The 14741-nt window shown below is 53.3% G+C and overlaps 1 protein-coding gene across 7 annotated transcripts in view; it reads left to right on the top strand.

Annotated features, from left to right (window-relative positions):
* Positions 1-5353, top strand: part of LOC133345226 (CCR4-NOT transcription complex subunit 3-like) — a 35064-nt gene extending 29711 nt beyond the window's left edge. For all 7 annotated transcript variants that reach the window (XM_061555825.1, XM_061555833.1, XM_061555815.1 and 4 more), the window contains exons 19-20: positions 82-207; positions 4743-5353. In XM_061555825.1, coding sequence (XP_061411809.1) covers positions 82-207; positions 4743-4841 — 225 coding nt within the window. In that variant the 3' untranslated portion in view covers positions 4842-5353. The remainder of the gene's footprint in view (positions 1-81; positions 208-4742) is intronic.
* The last annotated feature ends 9388 nt before the right edge of the window (positions 5354-14741 follow it).

Raw genomic sequence — 14741 nt, 5'->3', positions numbered from 1 at the left:
CACACTTCTGCATGGGCCCCTGCTGACTGACTCGTGCCCCCCCACCCCGCCACCCTCGGACTCCCCCCGTGTTGCGAGCAGGGCACCAAGGCGCAGTACCTTGCGGCCAAGGCCCTGAAGAAGCAGTCGTGGAGGTTCCACACCAAGTACATGATGTGGTTCCAGCGGCACGAGGAGCCCAAGACCATCACGGACGAGTACGAGCAGGTGAGCCCGCCCGCCGCCACGCAGCACCGCCACCACGTGCGTCAAACCACGCGACGATAAGCGCACGAACAACCATGTGCCAAAATGTACTGAAGCTTCGATACGCACGGGTACTCACTGATGCACGCACCGATGCGCGCGCCTGAACATGGTCGACACAGTTGCTACAGACAGAACATGCTCTCGATTTCCAGATAAAACCTTGCTGGTAAATCCGATAACCAGGCCCAGATGCGCAGCGCAAGACGATCCGAAGTTTTCGTTTGCTTTGGGTCGATGCGGAATCCTCCGGGAGTGACGTTGGTAACACGGCGTCACTCCTGCGGCGTCACTGTCACGGCGTCACTCCCGCGGGGTCACTCCCGCGGTGTCACGCGGCATCGGGTGACGTCGTTCTGGCCGGCACGTCGACACTCATTGAAGTTTGTGCCGAATGAACGCAATTCTGAAAATCTTAGAAAAGGTCAGAAATTGTCTTTAAAAATGTAAAACCTGCAGCGTTTAAGTCCAAAACTCCTCATCCCTAATCGCCACCATTCGTACCGCAGCTGCAATGCCGATCGCTCGGCAAGCCAACGATGGTGGAACCAATCGGACGCTCCAGAACGAGGACGGTGTAGACATTGCGGTGCAGAAGGAACGAGAATCGGCCCAGTCCAATAGCTGTTGATCTCGTGACCCAGAGTTGTTTTAAATTATATTTGTTTGCATCACCTTGGGCACCTCCTGCACGTGGAATCTCGATCAAAATCGTGGGGATTAACAAAGAAAACGCCAAAACAGCTGACAGCTGTGCAAAAAAAATCACGTGCAGAGATTCGTGCTGGGAATTGCACGGAGATTGAAAGAGGAATATGCAGATTAGAGAACACACTTGGGCTAATGACGTTACTCCATCAGTAAATGGAAGTGAGGCGGGCATGGGCAGGGGGTGTCACCGCTGGAATGGATGGATTTCCGGCATTGGTCGAGACTCACGACGCAGTGGCAGCCAAAGGGAGGGAATGTTCCCAAGAGGACGTGCGCTGAGGAAATGGAGCGATGAGATGGGCTTGTGTGCAGGCGCTAGCCGGAGCGTTACATTGCATGCTGGTGAGAGGTGGTGACGACTTGGGGGGGGGGGGGGGGGGGGCGGAGGCATTCATCCAGCAGCGGATTGATCATGGCTGATGAGGACGGCGGCGATGATGATGATGGAAATGTCTTAACAATGAACGTAAAAGTGCAGCCTGTATTTGTGCGTGTGTGTCTGTGTGTCTGTTGGAACGTACCGCGCGGTGACTGATGACAGCCGTGCGGTTTGAACGTTCACGCGTGCCAATCGGTAGGTTCGTTACTAAACTTGCACCGGGTTCGATCGTCGATTCCGCAAATGTGGAATCGACGATGGAGTCCGAAAGCGACGATCGGTATTTTATCGATGAACGACCCGACTCGAGACCGCTTTCATTTGTTCGTCCAGTCCATTTCAATTGTCCTTGCAGTGCCTGAAAATATCGTCTGTAATTTAGTCATAAGTTAAGATGGTGTGTGGGTCCATTAAATTAAACTTTCCGGGTCAGCTGTCCCACAACTTTGGTGCCAAAACACCAAATGACCGTTTGTTAATATAATTAATTTTAATTGCCGTTTCTTGTAATATCATTGTAATTTATACAGTTTGGAACATATATATTCATCCACATATAAATACATGCACACACGCAGGTTTCATACATAAGACTTACATGTACAGATACATTGCATACATACACACACACAAACGTATATTACACACACACACGGTATATTATTTTAAAAGCGTGACAGCCCATTGGGGAAAGCAAGTCTATAGCAAAGGAGACCTGGGGATGTAAATAATTGAAAGCATGGGATAAACGTGAAGTTAAATAACTAAGCGGATGAACATAGGCCTCTATGGAGATGGTGTCCTCAAGCTGCCCCTCACCAGTCTAACCGAGGAATTCAAGTGTGCAAAAACCAGGCTCCAGATGACACTGAATGAATCTCGAGACCCAGTGGTGAGCAACAACGCGCCGACCTTGGCAACTGGGCGCAAATGGAGGCCAGGAAAAGCAGTCCAGGAGGCAACAGCAGCCCTCAGACATGCTGACATTGTGGGTCATGTTCAGCAAGGGAGAGGAGGCCTTGGGCTAACTAGCCGTGCTGCTTGGAGTAAGGCCACTGCACCAGAGCGGCGGAAGATGGTAGTGCAGGAAGTACGCCATCAGGAGGAGGCTGCAAGGTGGGCCAAGGCAGTCTCTCTTGCCAAACAAGGACAGTGGACTCGATGGGACAGTGTGGAGAAGAGGAAGATCAGCTGGAAGGATCTGTGGGCCACGGAAGCGAGGCGGTTGAGCTTCTCCATCAGAGCAACATATGACATCCTTCCAACACCAGTTAATCTTCACCAATGGTATGGTGAAGATCCGGACTGTGCCCTCTGTTCCATGCCAGCCAACCTCAGGCACATTCTCACAGGGTGTAAACAAGCCTCACCCAAGGACGCTACACTTGGCGTCACAACCAAGTCCTTAAAAACCTTGCGTCCGCCCTGGAGGACAAGCGATCTGCCACCAACTCCCTACCACCCCCAGCAGCATCACACCCCTTACGGACGACCTTTGTCCGCGAAGGGGCTAAACCACCGAAGAGCGGCTCTACACCAATAGAGCGAGACCAGCTGCGCTTGGCCCGCGACTGGAAAATGCTAGCTGACATTGGCCGGCAACTTGTGTTTCCTCCGGAGATCGCAACCACCACCCTAAGACCTGACGTGGTGCTCTGGTCCCGTTCGCTCAAGAAGGTCTTCATCATTGAGCTCACAGTACCCTGGGAGGACTCAGTAGATGAGGCTTATGAGCGAAAACATCTGCGCTATGCCGATCTAGCTGCCGAAGCACGGCATCATGGCTGGAACACAGAAGTCCGACCAGTGGAGGTGGGCTGCAGAGGTTTTGTGACAACATCTACAACCAGACTGCTTAGAGACCTGGGAATTAAGGGCCAGAGCCAGCGTTCGGCAATCAAAGCTGTATCGGAGGCGGCAGAAGGCAGCAGTCAGTGGCTCTGGATGAAGAGGAAAGACCCCAGCTGGGCCCCAAAGTGAGAGGGCCAGGAGGTATGCAGTCAACAATGCTTGACTCAGGGAGGAGGACGCCCCTGCCATGCATAGTCCCATGGGATGTTGGCTACCAACAACAAGGCAACTCCTATGACTAATTGGGAATGGGACGCAAGCGTAGGATTGATCACCCTGTCGCTGGCCGCCTTTGGGGAGGGTGTATAGTATGAAAGGCCAAAACACCCTAGGAACCAAAGGGTCACTACTGACGATGCGCTCCCCAAATTTCACCAGGCTCACTGTTCATGAACTCTTGGAAGTGCTTGCACAAAGGATAGTAACATCTCATCCTGTGTTCTTTGGAACCTGCAAGAAGGATTATTTACAAATGAATCCCCACTTCCAACTTCACCTTTATTTTTAAAACTCGTGTGGCTGACAAACCGGGTGCAGGAGGCGTTGCAGCTCCCCTCGAGAAACGTTTTGAGTTTGAGCCCTTTCGGAGTCGTTCCTGCCTCCGTAATCAGTGTAGGGTTGCCAGTCTGCTACGTTTCATTTGTATTGGATTGCTAATGAGAGAAACAGAAAGAGGAACGCGTGGATTAGACAACGCGTGCGAGTTAGTGACGTTGCCATTGACCGCTCGTGAAAGTGAGCGGGCTGGGGCAGAGACACGTCACGGCCAGATGGGACGACGGGCGGCGGTAGTCGAGGCTGACCAATCGAGGGAGCGGGCGCTCCAGGGGCGCGTCCACCTTGGAGACGGAGCGATGAAATCGGCTCGTGTGCGGGCCCGCTGGGTGGATCGTTACATTGCAGGATCGTGGGAGATAGCGGCGGCTTGGGAAGGCCTTAATCCGGCGGTGGATTTATCGTGATGCGACGTTATGACGATAACAAACTCGGGCGCAAATCCCCTTTGGTTGACGTCCCGCTGCTGTGGCCGTGTGCACAGGGGCATTGCTTTTGGCCCTCGAGTTAAGAGCAGAATGACGGGACACACATCTTTGATTGCCGGCAGCAGTCGAGCGACGACGACGACGATGATGAAAACAAACATCGTTCGCTCAATTTATTTATAGCAACACGACGGCGATGACGATGACTTGACAACAGTTGTCATTCAGCCGTCCGTGAATAGGCGTCTCTCGCGAACAATCGCATCGGGGTACCGGTCACTCCGTGAAACGGGGTTCGCCGGCCCCCCCCCGCCCCCCTTTCCAGATCAGGGTCACTCTTAAAAACCCACGTTGCATTTCTCGAACGGGGGACATTGTCGTCGTGTGTCGTGGTTGAGTTTGTTGCCGTGTCGCGCATCCCCCCTTGTTTCGCTTTCGTTCCTCGATTTGCATGAGAAGCTCCCCCGACGCCGCTCGGGGGGGAGGGCTGCGGCGGCGGTAAAACCTCCCCTCTCTCACCCCTCTCTCTCTCTCTCCACCACCACCCCCCGCCCCTGTCTGTCGCCGTCCAGGGAACATATATCTACTTTGACTACGAGAAGTGGGGCCAGCGCAAGAAGGAAGGGTTTACATTCGAGTACCGGTACCTGGAGGACAGGGACCTGCAATGAGGAGGAGGAGGAAGAGGAGGAGGAGGCAGCGATGGAGAAAGAAGGCGTGGGTGGGGGGGGTTGGTGGTGGTGGTGGGCGGTGGACGGTGAAGAAGGAGGGCGACTTCTTTTCTCACCCGGTTCCCCCTCGCCCCCCTCTCCCCCCTCCCCCCCCCCCCTCGGGTGGACTTGCAGGGGGACCACAAACACTCGCTCGCCCGCCTACGTACACGCACACACACGCACTCACGCGCACACACACACACACGGGAGCCGGCACTCGACAAAGCCAGCATCGGATTCCTCTGGCTGTGGATTCCCCCCACACGCGCAGAGCACAGGGATTCCGTGCCGAGGATACCGAGCTTTGTTTTGTATATTATGTACTCTTTTGCTTTTTAAAAAAGAGAAAAAATTGTGCACATAATAATGTATGGGAGGCGTGACTCCTGTGATGTGTACATTGCTGAGAACACGAATGCAAGTATTTAGATCTTGTAAGAAATAATAAACTGTTTGTTCCTTTTGCAACGCGACGCGTCACGTCGTCGTTTCTTCGCAGCCCGGGGCCCTGCGGTGGTGGTGGTGCTCGCGTGGGGTCGTAGCCCCCCACCCCCCCCACCCCGGGCCCCCTCGGGCTCACGAATCCCCCGGTGCAGTTGCACCGCCTGCGCGCTCGGTAATCGCTACACCCCGCTGCTCGAGAGGCTGGGGTGGAGTGAGACGCGGTGGTGGGTGGGCCCCCACGTCACACCGATGCCACGTGCCCCCTACTCACGCCGATGCGAATGGTGGGAGTGTAAACTAACATCCCGTGGTAGCTGGAATTCACACCTGAATAGAAATCTGCGCAGCCTAGCGTCGGTCACGTGGCTACACGTGCACGCACGGCGCTTCGGTGCCTCCATTTTTGTAGTTTTTTTTCTGCTCTTCTCGATTTTGCGCTCAACGTCTCAGGGGGTTTTCCCGAAGGGAGGCGCGCAACCCTGTTGCTGTACCTCCCAGGCCGAGCTCCAGCTGCTCTGGGATGGCGGGGGCCGTGGAGCTGTTGTGGTGGGGTGGGGGGGGCGCGGTCCACCATGACAGGTTCACCGCTTAGTGAGAGAGAGTGGCCTTGGCTGGGCACAAGGGATACTTGGTGGTGCAGGGCCCACACCCCAGCAGCAGCCAGGCCCTGCGGCCGGCACGCAGGCCGGCCAATCTGAAGGAAAGGAAAGTGTGCCAGCGGGCGTTCTCTGTGCCAGTACTGCTGGTGCCAACCTGTGGCTGTGGTGGGTGAAGCTGCGAGCTTGCTGCTACACCGGAGTAGAATTCAGAGGGAAGCAGATGTCGGGGTGATCTGATCCAGCCCAACGCTCGCTGATTCTCTCCACGCACTCGCTGTCCGGCGGTCAGTCGCCTCCTTGTCACTCTTACTATCTCGCTACCTCCATGGATATTGTTTCCGTGAACTTCACTGCTTGATTCCTGCACCCAGGTCGAGTACTACCAGACTGACTGTTTCGTCTCGTTGGTCAACCCACCACCAGGCTGCAGGTCAATACAACGCTCATCCCACCCACTCGCCACGCGATCACCCGCCACACTATACGACACTTTCCTTTCTGCTCGTTTCTTACTGCTGCACTCATTCTTTCCCATCGTCTCGTTTCCAAAGCTCTCAATGATAATAACCTTGCTCAATTCAAGACACCCGTTACGCACCCTTATCCATTGCAACTTTGACGGTGCTGTTTTGTTGCTGCCCGCTTGACGTTTTGGGCCTTTGGCTCCCCTACCGTGCTCGGGCATCTGCTTAACAAAACAGCCGCACATGGGGGCTGTGTCCACTAGGGGGTGACACAGTCGCCCTCACGTCGTGGTGCTTGACAATGAGTCCAGGATGGGGGTGCCAACGGTGGCGAGAGATGTTAACTACCTCGCCTGGTATACAGGAGGTCGTGCGTTCAATCCCAACCCTGATGCCCTGTATATTTGGAGTGTGCGTGCCTCTCTTCCCCGTGGCCGTGTGGATATTTTCTCCAGGTCCTCCGGCTTTTCCCTCCACGTTTAGAATCGTACGTTTAGAGTATTTGGCTGCTATAAATTTCCACACAAGCCAACTTCGCTAAGCTATCATTTATGGCCAGGTAGCTTCTGAAAAACATCTATATAGCTCAGTGGCTTACCAACATTTTTATTTAAAAATTTATAGTAACCCTTTCTCGTAGGGAGACCCAGAGACTCGCACAGTAGAAGTAGCAATACTGCACAGGATTATGGCTCACGTCTCGCCGAGGCAGGCGACAGCCGCTCACACACAGCAGGGGTAGTGGACGGTAGCTCCCCGCGTTGTCCCGGATCTTCCACGACTTTCGACGGGGCCATGATCTACGCCGTTCACAAGGCCCTCGGTAGCCTCCTTTCGTTGGTGACACTCGCATAGAGACCCGTGGCCTCGGTACACAGACTTATAGAATCACAGAGACCCAAAGACTCGCATACAGGCCTTTAGAGTCACATAGAGACCCGTGGACTCGCATGGAGACCTATAGAGTTGTAGAATCACAGAGAGCCATGGACTCACTATGATACCTCCTTTACCAGTAGCAAAATATAGTAATAGGTTTTTACCCGTTCAACTGGTACAAAAACTGACACCCTTATACAAGGGATCAAGTTTGCAATAACCACAACACAAGCAGTCAAAATGCAAAAAAAAGCAACAACTCTGATAATGATATGCATATGCACTTGTCCTTGAAGTTGATTGGTCCACACCCGAGACGGCTTTTCTTAGAGCCTAGTCTCCATTGGTGTTGGATCAGATGACGCCAAAAGGCTGTTGTGGTTATTGCAAACATGATCCCTTGTATAAAGGTGCCAGTTTTTGTACCAGTTGAAAGGGTACAAATCTATTACTAGCCATGAACTCATTCAGACCTATAAAATCGCACAGACCGATTGACTCGCACACAGAGCCAGTACAGGATTCGGCGACACTGGTTGATGGTTTTTGGGTACACTTTGTCTCTCGGGACAGCGAGCGGCGACGCTGGGGCGGACACTTGTTGGGTGCACTCTGTAAAAGGCGCCGCCGCCGCCGCTCAACTTTCCGCCCCCGCCAAGTGAAAGCGCCGCTACTTTTGGGGTCACGGAGCCGGCGGGCCACCGTCTACCGGTGGTGGCGGGGTGGGAAGGGGGGTGTCGAGGTAGGGAAGGGGGATCCGAACGGGGTCCCACGGCTCTGGGGGTCTTGCCGGGCACGCATTCTCGACCTCTGCGTGCCGAGCGCGCCTCAAGGGCACCCCGAGCTCCGCTCTCGCTTTCCACGGAGACTCGGGCATTCCAAGGTGCCCGCCGAGACCCCATAACCCTACCCCTTGCTTCCTCCAACCAGCACTCTCACGGGGCTCTCCGGAGGGGTCTCGGGAACCCCGAGACCCCAGGTAGCACGTGGGCTGGATCCCCCAAACCCAGTGGTTAATCCTCCAAACCCAGTGGTTAATCTCAGCGCACAGTCCAAATCGGTCGCTCCACGGATGTTTGTTTGGTTTGGCATTTACATCCTTGACTGTGAACGCCAACGAAACCCGCGGTCAATGTAATTCTAACGAAGCCCGCAATTAAAACAACACCGAGTCCACGCGTCCGATTGTTATCGGCCTGTTGAAACGATGAAAGGAATAGAGCGACGTAACAGGTGCCCAAGCAAATTGCTCGTTCCTGTCCCCGCTGGCGGATAGGGCCTCGTCTCTACTAGAGCTTCTTCGTAGTCGTGTCTCCTGTCCAACCTGGTAGAGTCTTCTTCTTGGTTCTTTCAGTAAAGTCACGTAGAAGGGAAATAATAAAATAATAAAAATAAAACATAATAAAATAATTCTCACGACGTTTCGGCCACAACGCAAGCAGCCGTCCTCAGGTGAAGAACAGGTCTGTCGGGGAGACAGCGTCTGAATGAAGCACCCCAGGCTTGGAGCGTATATTTAAGCTGGGTTGGAGGGGGAAGAACCAAGAAGATGAATCCCTGCAGTCACGAAAGCTTAAAATCGAAACTGTAGAGTCTTGCCGACTGCTTTTTTTGTCCACGGGTTTCTTGGGTAGGCACGGTCGATTTAGGAGTGGTTAGTAGATTTGGCTTTCTGGGCAATGACCCTCCAGAAGTGACCAGCATGCACCGCGAGATGGTAGTTATTTGTGCCTCCCCTCTACTCACGTTCGCCAGACCTTTGTGGGAGAGGCGGTGGTGTTACCCACACTCTACCCCCTCCACACGTGATCCACTCATTTATAGTGGCGAGTGGACAGAGGGCGAGGGGGGGGAGGCGGAGGAATTTGAACGACTTGACCACAATTGTTTCAGCTGCCCGGTGTGAAAATATGTAATTAGGGGCCGCCCATAAATGACGTCACGCGATTTTGGACGAGTTTTTACCCCCTCCCCCTCCTCGTCACACGGCGTCACAAAAAGTCAGACCCCCCTCAAATATGACGTCACAAAGCTCTGCCCCCCCCCCCAAAACTATATTTCCATTTTAAAAATAAAACATGCTTCAAATCGCTTTAAACTATTGTCATTGTAGTGCGTATTTAATGTGGCGCTGCACTCTGATGTTGTAGGAATGTTGTTATAGGAATTAGTGTTGTTATAACAATTCTATATTTATTTAAAGTTGCGCATGTTTACGTGACGTCACATTTCTCAACCCCCCCCTACGTGCGTGACGTCATTTATGGACGGCCAATTATTTTGGATAGGCTTATACCTTGTACTTTAGTGGTAGTGCCTTACGCTGAGAATCCTACTGCAAGCCGGCTTCTGGTAGCGTTCTGGAAAATATCGAGCGAGAAATTAATCCCTTAAAAAAAACAACACCCGATATGTGGATCGGGTTGCAACCTGTCCCAGTTAATGCGGGACACGATTTTTGATATAATGTATTCACATGTCGTCCTTCCACCATTGTCATATTATGTGATTACAATCTTGATTTGAAGCTTTCGTGACTGCAGGAATCCAAACTCTTTGGTTATTTCGGTAAAGTCACGTAGGTAGAAAAATAATAAATCACGACGTTTCGATCGCAACACAAGAAATCGTCATCAGGTGGGACAACCACAGCAATAAAAAACGACTTCAGCAGAAACAACTACTTCAGCAGTTTTTTCTTGCTGTGGTTGTCCCACCTGATGACGATTGCTTATGTTGCGATCGAAACTTCGTGATCTATTCTTTTTCTACCTACGTGACTTTACCGAAAGAACCAGATTTTATGTGATTACAGTATTCTTCTTCCCACGATATGTCCCGGTTTTTTTTACATCTCAGAGGTGGAAACCCTAAATGCACCCGGTCTCATTAAGCGCCTGGATAGCGCCTGGATGGGCCACCACTAACCTTGGACACTCGGTTGTTTTCGGCTGCTGCAGTGCAGCAGAATCCATTGTAGTATTGTACATTCTATGCTCCATATTCTTAGGTTTTTTCGGTAAAGTCACGTAGGTAAAAACATTATTTTTATTTTTTTATTTTATTTTACTTTTTAATGTTTTTACCTACGTGGCTTTACCGAAAAAACCTAAGAATATGAATCAATGCAGTCACGAAAGCTTCAAATCTAGAATTCTATGCTCCCACAAGTGTATGCTCCCGCCGCCTTCACCAACCCGCACTGACCTATCGTGGTGAAGTATGGCCAAATAACCCTCACGACCCGCACGGCACGGGGAGTCCCTCATCCAGCAGCGGATTGACCACGGGCCATACATGTCACACGCGTGACCTCATCTTCCCTCATTCCGGAGTGGTGGTGGGAGGGTTACCCGTGCACGCGTGCCTATCCCCTTACGAGCGAGCGAGCGAGCGGAGGGGGTGACACACGGGACGACCCCCTTCGTCCATGGCTCGGGTGAGAGGAAAAACTGGAATTCATCAGCGAAGCTCACTCACCTGCGGTCAGGACTCACTGCAGGTGCAGTTACCACATCTGGCTTAGTCCCCCCACCAACCCCGCATCTCCACGTGGTCAGACCCCAGCGAGAATTGCCCCACGCCCATGACTAAGCGCATCATGGGAGAGAGGGAGGGAGTGGGGGGTGGGCAGTGGGGTGGGGGTCTAGAGGGCGCGGGGGGGGGGGCTAGGACGGGGCCCTGATTGACGCGACTTGGCAGCACACACGCCGCCTGCCGCGCCGAGAAGTCCAGACGGAGCCTGGGACGGTTTCCAGGGCCGTTCCCTATTGCCCCCCGCGACCCCCGAAACAACCCCCCCCCGCCTCATCCCCCCCTCCCACGCCCTCCCCCGCCTTACCTTCTCACTGTACGGTGTGGTTCTTGGATGTACAGCACAACTATTCGCACCACCCACCGCTGGCGACTAAAGAGTCCAGTGGTTGAATCTTTGCCATGAATATAGCGGCCACTCGTGGCTGCGGACATCACCCAAACCCGTTAAATGCAATGGGTTTATATTTAAATTATATAAAGTAGGGTTGGAGCGGTGGCGCAGCGGTTAGCGCATCGTGCTTGCGTGAGCCGAGTTCGATTCCCGTCCACGGCTCACGTCAGCGGTGAGTGCCGATAGCCGGCAGCCAAACCGTGAGATCGATCATCGATAATTGGTCGATTACTATGAACGCATTATTTAAATGTGAGCCGCAGCTGGGACATCTGAGGACTCCAGTGATTGATCACTTTACCGATTCTCGGTTCCATTGCTCCACTTAATCTGACAATAAAACGGAAATAGTTGTGGGCGGGGGGGGGGGGGAAAAGGAAAGTCTGAAACTCTGTACCAACAACGCGTGCCGCTGGACGGGAGGTAAGGGGCGGGGCGTAGCTTGCAAGGGGGTGGGCGGTTGCGGGGGGGGGGTTTCCCACCTTCAGGCGGAAGGATCTGGGAGCGGGCATTATTTTTCAAAATGTCACCGCCAGTAATCAATAGCAGCACCAGGAAATCGATTATATTCTAGATTTGAAGCTTTCGTGACTGCAAGGATTCATACTCTTAGTTTTTTCGGTAAAGTCACGTAGGTAAAAAATGAAACAAAATTTTATAAAAATAAAATAAAAATCACGACGTTTCGGAGGCAACACAAGTCTCCGTCATCAGGTGGGACCGTCACAGCCAGATTTGCTGTATCAAGTCGATTATCGTTTCTCAATCTTGGCTCAAATGGAACAGCGATGCATTGCGGAGGACTGACGCTATCCCCCCGCCCGCCTTTGTCTCTCTGATTTGGCGATGCTGATCCGCGAGCAACCCCCCCCGCCTCCCCCCGCCCCCCCGGGGTATGCTGAGAATAGTGGCCATGCCATCCCATTCCTGGGCTGCCTGGCATTTCTCCCGGAGCGCCACCGCAGTGCCCGGATACACGCGCAGAATTTAGCCGCCGTGCGGCCGCAGTGAGTGAGTTGGAGGCACGGGGTTTTTTTTTTGGCCGTCGCGCGCGCGGATGAAGTCATTAAGCCTCTTGCCGCAACGCGGCGATCGGTTGCGCGTGCGACCAGTAATTGCAACAACCAAACTGTTGTTGTTGTTTGTGGGACTTCAATTTTTCTTTTTTAGGATGGAATTGTCTTGTGGTTGTTGTTGTTGTTTGACTTGCATCCCACTGGGATTTTTGCACACAGCGTTGGTGTACGGTGCTTTTTGTGGAATATTTTACTCTCTTTTCCTGGATTTTCTGTTTGCACATAGTCACATAGTCACTTTAAGATGTTTTCTTGTTCATGTTTTTGTTTTATGTTTTAGTAGTTTTGTTTGTTGCGGTTGCACCCGATTCAAGAGCCGAATGGCTCACAGGGCTATACCAGAAAAATAAAACTGAAACTGAAATCGCGATCCCAGAACTCCCAACTAACATCCGGACAGGGCCCCGAGTCATCTCCTTGCCATCCGATTCCGAGACGCGCGCTTGGGGAACCACAGAACCCTGTTCAGTACACATCCCATCTGCCCACATATCTCCTTCACGTATCGAACACCGCCAGCCTCAAGAGTAATGCCTGGCGCGGCGTATCGCTGGGGAGACAAAGTGGCCCGCCTTCATCGGTGCTCGCGAACCGCACTTGCCCCAAGAACCTGTGCGAGGCTACCTGGGGGGTCTTTGTCGTTGTAACATCGCAGACCGACGTGGAAGGAAACTGTCTTGGTCAATGAGGAACGTGGCATGTCCGCCGAGTCATTGCCGCCTTCCTCTGAAACAGAGAATCAAACTCCTCCAGGCTACACATTAAAGACCAACCCCCCCCCCCCCCCCGTGTAGCCTTCAGCACAACTGTTGATGCGACCCGAGTTCAATTCCAGCTCGCGGTCAACAACACCAGTGGCGATGATCGTAAGCGGTCCTAAGTCAACTCCTGCTGCGATGTGTAAATGACATCGCCACTCGGGAAACGAAGGCGGCCGGACGTGGTGCTGGCCATCCACGCCCTCGTGTGTGCCGTGCCGGCCTTCGTGGGTGCTCGCTTACAGCAGTCCGTTAAGGCTATCCGGGGCATCTTTGTCTTTGTGCGCGCGCTCCGAGTCTCTTGCCAGATTTGTGAGACGCCCGGCGCTGGACTCGAACTCGTGTTGGGGGGCGGGGGTCCCGGGTGTGGTGCCACGTGCCTGGTTTGGTCGCAAGACCTCCCGCGTCGCTCGAGGGCCCAGGCTCGGGTTTCGCTGTTTATGCGAGGGCCTATGCCGGTAAAAATAGTGGCCCCGAGTCGCCACGTGGGTAAGAAGGGGGGGGGGGGTAGGAGGGATCTGGGACCCCCAACCGCCCCCCCCCCCTCTTCTTCACAAGAAGGGGAACATGACTCGGGCAGAGGGGTCCTGATCTGCTGTGCGAGGAGAATCAAGGGGATGTGGAGCGCGGGCGAAGATTCACTGAATTGCAGAGAGAGCCCCCATGGGACTCCTGTATTCCGCACCCCCCCCCCCTCTACCGCCTCCCAAAGAGGTGAGTGCTCCATGGAGGGGTGAGTGCACCATGGAGAGGGTGAGTGCTCCATGGAGGGGTGAGTGCTCCATGGAGGGGGTGAGTGCTCCATGGAGAGGGTGAGTGCTCCATGGAGGGGTGAGTGCTCCATGGAGGGGGTGAGTGCTCCATGGAGGAGTGAGTGCTCCACCGAGGGGGTGAGTGCTCCATGGAGGAGCGAGTGCTCCACCGAGGGGGTGAGTGCTCCATGGAGGAGCGAGTGCTCCACCGAGGGGGTGAGTGCTCCATGGAGGAGCGAGTGCTCCACCGAGGGGGTGAGTGCTCCATGGAGGGGTGAGTGCTCCGTGGAGGGGGTGAGCGAGTGCTCCACCGAGGGGGAGAGTGCTCCACCGAGGGGGTGAGTGCTCCACCGAGGGGGTGAGTGAGTGCTCCACCGAGGGGGTGAGTGAGTGCTCCACCGAGGGGGTGAGTGAGTGCTCCACCGAGGGGGAGAGTGCTCTGAGTGTCTCCATGGGGTCGCTTCACCCGCACCGCCGCTACGCCGCGTACCACATTCTTGGTCTCAAAACAGCGGCGCATTAATGCGCCCCGCCCCCCTCCCCCCCAGCCCCATTCCCCCGTGCCCCCCAGAGACTTCGATACAGCGAGCGGGAATGCGCACAATGTGTCTTTATTTAGACAAAATACCATTAGAATACCATCAGAATACCATTAGAATACCATCAAAATACCATCAGAATACCATCAAAATACCAGAATACCAATAGAATACCATAAGAATACCATCAAAAGGCCATCACAATACCAATAGAATACCATTAAATACCATCAGAATACCATAAAAATACGATCAGAATACCATAAAAATACCAATAAAATATCAAAATATCATCAATATACCATCAGAATACCATCAAAATACCAATAGAATATCTAAATACCATAAAAATACCATCAGAATACCATAAAAATACGACCAGAATACCATCAGAATACCAATAGAATATCAAAATACCA

Source organism: Lethenteron reissneri, chromosome 3 (genome assembly GCF_015708825.2).
Source record: "Lethenteron reissneri isolate LAM-NWPU_2019-01 chromosome 3, ASM1570882v1, whole genome shotgun sequence".
Classification (NCBI taxonomy): Eukaryota; Metazoa; Chordata; class Hyperoartia; order Petromyzontiformes; family Petromyzontidae; genus Lethenteron; species Lethenteron reissneri.
The sequence above is the reverse complement of the archived record's forward strand: the minus strand, read 5'-3'. Positions and strand labels throughout refer to the sequence as shown.